At 33.8% G+C, this 7,114-nt stretch overlaps 1 protein-coding gene across 1 annotated transcript; it reads left to right on the top strand.

The window, feature by feature from the left end:
- The first annotated feature begins 4,096 nt into the window (after positions 1-4,096).
- LOC112525364 (putative zinc finger protein At1g68190) lies at positions 4,097-6,352 on the top strand. The gene is made up of 6 exons (XM_025135469.1): positions 4,097-4,157; positions 4,416-4,881; positions 5,145-5,456; positions 5,551-5,694; positions 5,767-5,972; positions 6,046-6,352. Exons 2-6 carry the CDS (start codon positions 4,426-4,428, stop codon positions 6,161-6,163), a joined length of 1,236 nt encoding a protein of 411 aa, XP_024991237.1. The 5' UTR covers positions 4,097-4,157; positions 4,416-4,425; the 3' UTR covers positions 6,164-6,352.
- Positions 6,353-7,114: the final 762 nt, after the last annotated feature.

Below are 7,114 nucleotides of genomic sequence, written 5' to 3'. Positions count from 1 at the left end.
ACGAAAAGTCGGTTTGGTCTGACTGGTTTAGACGGTTTGAGCCTTTAATGAATTTTAAATATTAAACTTAAAAAACATATAAAATTTAGAATTTTAGATTAAATGTCTATTTTAATAAAATAAAATATCCAAACACATAAATGTAATAATTAAACAGTTCTTATCGATATGTTTACTGGTTTAGGGATTTTTAGGCGACGATTCATTTGGATTTGATTATGTTAGATGTTAGACTTTATGTTGGGTTTAAGGATATATTTGGGTCATAGCCCATAAGTTAAAAAAGTTGAGCTTAGTAATACTAAAATAAATAAATAAATATTTGGCGGTCGGTTTGGTCCAAACCACCCAAAAAAGGTTCAAGACCGCAGACTAGACCGGACCTCCCGATTTTGCTATTTTCCAAACCAGACCAAACTGTCAGACCGCTCAAACCGCCAAAAACGGTCCGGTTTGACTTGGTTCAGCCGGTTTGAGCGGTCCAACGGTTTTTTTGAACACCCTAGTTTCTATAAAATAGAAAAAGGTGAATTTTTGTTTTTTTAAAAATGTTTCAACAGTTTTGCTATCATGTTCTCTAAAATAGAAAATCATGGATAAAACTCTAATTTAGAAAAAGGTAAAAGTTCAAAAAAATCCAACAAAATTTTCCATTTTGAATGGTTTAGTATGTAAACTATTTTTTTGAATGAAAAACTATTGAACTTTCTCATTTTAAATGATCAAGTTTCTGAACTATTTTTTTGAATGAAAAAATCCTTAAACTTTCTTATTATAATTGATTAAGTCACTAAACATCTTTTTAATAAATAAGCCATCTTATTTTTAGAAATTGGTTACCTATATTTTTTTTTATTGTAACACCCCAGAATCACATTTGTATATAACCAAGTATTTCATATATCAAAAAATACAAATTTACATATTCGGTCCCAAATATACAAAAGTTACATTTGTACATAACCAAGTATTTCATATCTCAATCAATATAACATAATAACCCGTTTATCACATTAACCTAAAAAGTTACATTAACCAACTAGTAAAAATTTGATGATTTATTTTTAAAAAAAAATAAAATTAGGGTTTTAATCATAAAAAATATAAAAAAATTAATGGTGTATTTCATTGAAAGAATTGTTTAGGAATTTCATTATTCAAAATCAAAAAATTTAATTAATTTAAAAAATAGTTTAAAAAATTTAACCATTTAAAATGAGAAAATTTATTAGTTTTTGGTATAGTTTTCCTCAGAAAAATTGACAAGAACCCAACTACTTCTATAAAAATCCAAGCTTTTGACTCATTTCTTGCTCTACTGTTGTTTTTGTAATCATTTTATTGTATTTTATTTTAATAAATTAATTAAACATAATTATACAAATTAATATGAAGTTTGTCAACCAATAATTATAGGGACGGAAATCATAATTTCAATGTAATCTAATAAAAAAAAAGAGAAAGAAAAGGAAAAAAAAAATCCAAAATACTCATTGAAGTTAATTTACTTTTTAACTTAAATTAATCAGATTAATTAGAGTTAAATAAAATGACAACCACATTAATTAAAATTATGATTGGTTTAAAAAAGGACTAAATTTGATATTGAGTAAAAATATGAGGATGAAAAATATAATTTACTCTTTCAGATATTTCAATCAGTTTTCTATTTTGAATGGTTTGATACAGAATGATTAAGAAGCTCTTATAATATAGTACAAAATAAAATATAATTGTTCGGTAATTATTTACAATGGAATTAGAGTGTTGAATGGTTAAGGGAGGTTCATGATACAAAATCATTCAAATTCATTTTTTGATTCAAATTCACTGTTCAATCAATTTTTACGCAGAAAGTGGTTTTCTGCATAAGGATTACACCTTCTGCATAAAAAATCTTATTTATTATGTTTTATTTTTGCCGAAAACTATGTGCAATAATTGACTAAAAAGTGAATTTTATTAGAAAATGGTTAAAAAGTGAAACTACCTATAAGCTTTGGCTATTTATGTAAATTTCTCTTAAAAAACTTTATCCAAGACATTATGTTTTAGTTTTCATTTATTAATTGATCGCGTCATCTAAATAGACAAAATTCTGAATTCTGTCAAAAATCAAATGCAAAATTCTGAATCGTCATCGACTTGCTCAATAATTGTCCAAAATTCCAACTATTATTACTAGATTATGTTTAATATTTTTTTTTTCAATGTTGGTTATAGAGATAATGTATCTTTTATAATTTAGTATCCTATTATTTAATAATGTTATATTGGTAGAAATTTCATTTTGAATATAAATGTTAGGTTTTTTTGAGTTTAAAGTCTATAAGAGGCCCAAATCATCTAAACCATTAAGACTATAATCCTTTTAGTGGTTCAAGTTGATCGTTTTGGTCACTTGCTACCAAACCGCTTGGTTTGGGAAAAAAACCGTCATTGTAGTTTGTTTTGTGTTTTGGGAGGTTAAACCGTTCAAACTGGACTGTGAAAACCCGTGATTCTTAGTACGCATACATGATCAAACTAGACTAGAAATGACATAACTGAATCTGACAAGATAAGTTGTTTGTCGGATGTTTGGTATGACTGGAGTAGACAAGTTGTCCCTAAAAATTGTTTGATGATTTTATATTTCACATAATAGTTGTAAATGACATAAATAAAATAATATTTAAATAATTTAATTTATAAACATTTGTATACAATTTTCATATACATAAATGTATGCATGTATAATAGTACCAAATTTGAATGAAGAATTTGATATAATTAATGGTAGTTCGAAAAAACTGCTTCGTACAAAGGAAGTGGTGGATGAGGTAGAGGTTGTTGTAGCAACAATGGTGGTAGGAGTAGAGGTGGTGGTGACTGCCGACTGGTAACGATGGTGATAGTGGTGGTGGTTGGGGTCGACAGTGGTGGATGAGGTAGTTGTAGTTGATATGGTGGAGGGTAGAGGTGGTGGTGGCGGTGGTAGCTATAATTGATAGTGGGAGTGGGGGTGGGGGTGGTGGGGTGGACAGCGGTGACTGTTTAGGATGTAAAGATGCAGTCAAATAGGTAAGGTGGAGGTTGTTGCAGTGACAATTATGGTGGAGGTAGATGCGGTGGTGGCTCGTGGACGACTGGTAGTATGGAGGACATGAAGATGGTGGACACTGGTGCTAGCAACGACCGACAATGATGGAATAGGTAGTTGTGGTCGACGTGTTGAAGGTAGAGGTGACGATGTGTGCTGATAGTGATATATGATAGTGGTGGAGGTGATCGACAGTGCCCACTGGTGGTGGTGGAATGATGAGCGATGGTGACAATTAAAACAAGTAATCCAAAGAAGAACATATTAGTAATTTTTTAATTTGTCTCATTTTTTGTCGTATCTTATTCCACCTATTTGGATTAAAAAAAAAAGTTCTTTTGTTCGACCTTGTCCCACCCAGTTCAACTGTTATTTGCGTTCATTGTCACGTCTCACGTGGGACAGTGAATTTCTATCCTCACCTATGTCAGTCAAAGATGGAACAATAAAATGAAGATGATATATGAGTTTATTTGTTTTATTTTCGTATGTAAATATATTATATACTTAAAAAAAAAAATTATTCACTTATTCTATATTAAACCTCACATTCAATATCTTGCTTTATTAATTGAGACAGATGGAGTCTTCCCATAACGCTTCCATTCTATCTTCAAAAAGAGATCCTAACCGAAAAAAAACAGCTCATGTGACCCCTCACCTATATTCCCAAATGACGTGGCAGACTGTTATTGGCCCTAACAGTGGACCTGACACGTGCCAGATGATGCCACTGGGTCCCACAATTATATCTTACGTGTTATAAAACCACGTCATAAAAGGTCAGACACGTCAGACCATAAAAGGGCTAGCAAAGATAGGATAATTCCTTTCTTCCAGACCCTAAATTCTTAAATCCAGAAGAATTCTACTTAAATGACTTGTGCATTACGCATTAAGCTTCTACAACGGCCTGTATTTTAAAGTTTCAATCCTGGAAAATGAACTAACCTTGGATAAACGGATAGATAACACACTCTCTCTCTCTGATGATGATCCCTATGGTCTTCCATCTCCCTCCCTCTTTCTCAATCAAGAATCTCGATAGGTTTTCTTGAAGAACAATTAATTGCAGGTTTGATTTCTTTGAATTTATATTCCATTAATTGGGTATCTGTTTGTTGATTCAGTTTTGGATCTTGGAGTACTGTTGTTATTCCAAGTTGTAGTTTTGATTTTGAAAACACCTGCAACACCTTGTTTTTGTTCAAGAAATTAATTTCCTGTTTTTGTTTAATCTGTTTATCTTCTGAATTTGAAACTGAATCTATATATCTATATATATATATATATATATATGACCAAAGAAAGTCAAAGGGTACATTTGTTTCAGGTGACTTAAGATGGACAGATATTGTGAATTCTGTGTGAATTTAAGATCAGTTGTTTACTGTAAGGCGGATGCAGCCTATCTTTGTCTTCCATGTGATACTAAGGTTCACTCAGCCAATCCTCTCTCGAACCGCCATCATCGGACCCTCATTTGTGAGTCTTGCAGACGTCGCCCAACCTATGTCCGATGTTATGATCATCACAAGTTCATGTGTCGCGGTTGTGACCTCACCCAACACGATGCTAATTCTTCTCAGCATCGAAAAAGAGTAATGATCAATGGTTACGTTGGCAGCCCATCGGCTCAAGATTTAGGGATATTGTGGGGTTTTGACTTGAATCGGTTTCTTGATGATAGAAGTGTTCTTAATAACCATAGATTTGGTTCGAATTCAAGTTCCTCCGCAAACACAAGTGTTGTCGGTTTAGAGTCCGGGACGTTGGGGTCAATCGATGAACACATTAAGGTCTGCAGTACTTTTCTTTTCGCGATATTACTGAAAAGAGGGGAAAGTTCATTTAGAAACCATAAATATTTTATAAATATTATATTTCTCTTGAAATGTAAGGTTGTTATGGTTTTCAAAATATCTATGGTTGTGGAATACACTTTTCCATACTTAAGATTTCATTACTTATTTTTTCTATAGGTTTTTATCGAAGGGTATTTTCGTATTTTCACAAATAGTCGAAACGATTCCTTGTGGTTCGACTTTTTTTCTGTCGATAGGAAGTTTGTGGCGGTATACAAGAGTTCGTTGTTCTTCAACAACTTGTTGATTTGTTAAAGGTTCAGACGTCCGATATTGATCATATTTCAGCGGTTACACGTCGCCAAGATCACAAGCCGGAGACCGATGTCCATCGGTTTTCTCAACAATTCTTGCTCGGAGGGGGGAGTCCCCGTCACCACGAGATCGGTCTGGATCCGTGTTCATCGCCATTCACACAATTGGACCATTTAGAATCTTCTGAAACCGAAGAAACTGGCCTCCATGGAGACTCATTTTGGCAATGCAAAAGTCCAGTTCCAAGCAGCCAGGTTTCACCATACTTATGTTTGTTTTAGTCAAAATGGCATCTTGTCATAGAAGAATGATACAAATCATCAGTTTCTTTTTCAAATCTGTGCACAGTTATGGTCTCAAAATATGCAAGATCTTGGTGTATGTGAAGAACCAGCATGCTTGGATGATTTGAACATACCCGATATCGATCTCACATTCCGGAACTTCGAAGAACTCTTCCGAACCGATCAAGATCCCACCAGTATCTGTCAGGTAACCACAAATAACAAACACAGTTGATTTTAGAATGGTATATATTCATCTTTTTGCATCCGGTTGCGACAGGATACATCGACGGCGTCTTCTTTTACTATCACGGAGTCATCTCCAAAGAAAGCAAGTTACGCTTCCGAAATCGTGTCATTCTCTCACTCGAGACTCAATGCGGAAAGCAGCGGTACCATGTGCCGCGACAGTGGTATTCCGCCTTCGTGTGGATCAACCGAGCACCATGAATCTGCGAAATCGAAAAGAAAGAAGAATGTTGAGATGTAAGCAACCATTTCATTGTTCATGCATAGACTTAGATTTTGATTTTTGTTGGGTTTTGAGTTTTATTATCAGGAAGGATTCGAAACAAGGCCAATGTGGTTACAAAAAGGCTCGATCATATACACGAAAACGAACGAAATCCCAGGGTTGGAAGTTCAAAAGCCATGAATCTGGGACAAGAAGCTGCTGAAAATTCCTTCATTTAATTCATTGTTAATTGTTGTAGATCATAGTCAACTCGTACGCCAAGAACACGGCAACAACTTATTCATGTTATGATAGATTCAGACCTTCCTGTCTTGATCGACTGAAAGATGCCGAAAACCCATTGAGACAGTAAGGTCTGTTGGTTAGGATATATGCCGACACTTTCTGAGCAGATATTCAAAGGAATTAGTTGTATTTTATTAGTGAAACAGGAACGAGAGAGAGTGATTTTGAAACAACTGAACCGGGTTAAGTCTATCTAAGCAGAACCAGGACCTAGACCGGTTAGAAAAAGGGACCGCTTAGGCCCGGTTATAACTGACCGGTTTACCCCTGTATGTAAGCCCGGTTAAAGAAGCCCAATTAACCTGTTTAAAAAACCCTGCTGGAAAATTAAAAAAGTTTTTGGTTTTTAAACATCCATGACTAGTGGTGCTCAAAAAGCCGACCAACCCGATCGACCCAACGCGAAATAACTCAACATGAAGCAACCCGATGTCTAATCGAGTTGTAAAATTTTCAAACCATAGGTATTGGGTTGATATTGGGTTACTATTATTTGAACTCAATTCAACCAGATGAACCCGATATCCATTTATTTCTTCGATTTAATATGATTGTTGAATTTCTATTAATATATAAACTAGACAATTACACTATCACGTACGTTATTCATATACACATCTTTTCAATCTATTCACATATCTATATAACTCATTCGTATATATGTTCAGTAACTGTAAACATATATACGTAAAATTGAGAAAGTTAACTGAATGTGATATACGTAAGAAGTATGGATAAGTTGTATAAAATGGTTGATGATCAAAAAGAAATTATGAGTAGAGAATTAACATATTCAAGGTTAGAAGAATAATTTGATGTACCAAAGTATCTGTAACGCCCCCAGAACCCCGTAGCAATGATATTGTCC

Source organism: Cynara cardunculus, assembly GCF_001531365.2.
Source record: "Cynara cardunculus var. scolymus isolate 2C chromosome LG 13, CcrdV1, whole genome shotgun sequence".
NCBI lineage: Eukaryota > Viridiplantae > Streptophyta > Magnoliopsida > Asterales > Asteraceae > Cynara > Cynara cardunculus.
Note: the sequence above shows the minus strand (reverse complement) of the source record. Positions and strands in the feature narration are given on the sequence as shown.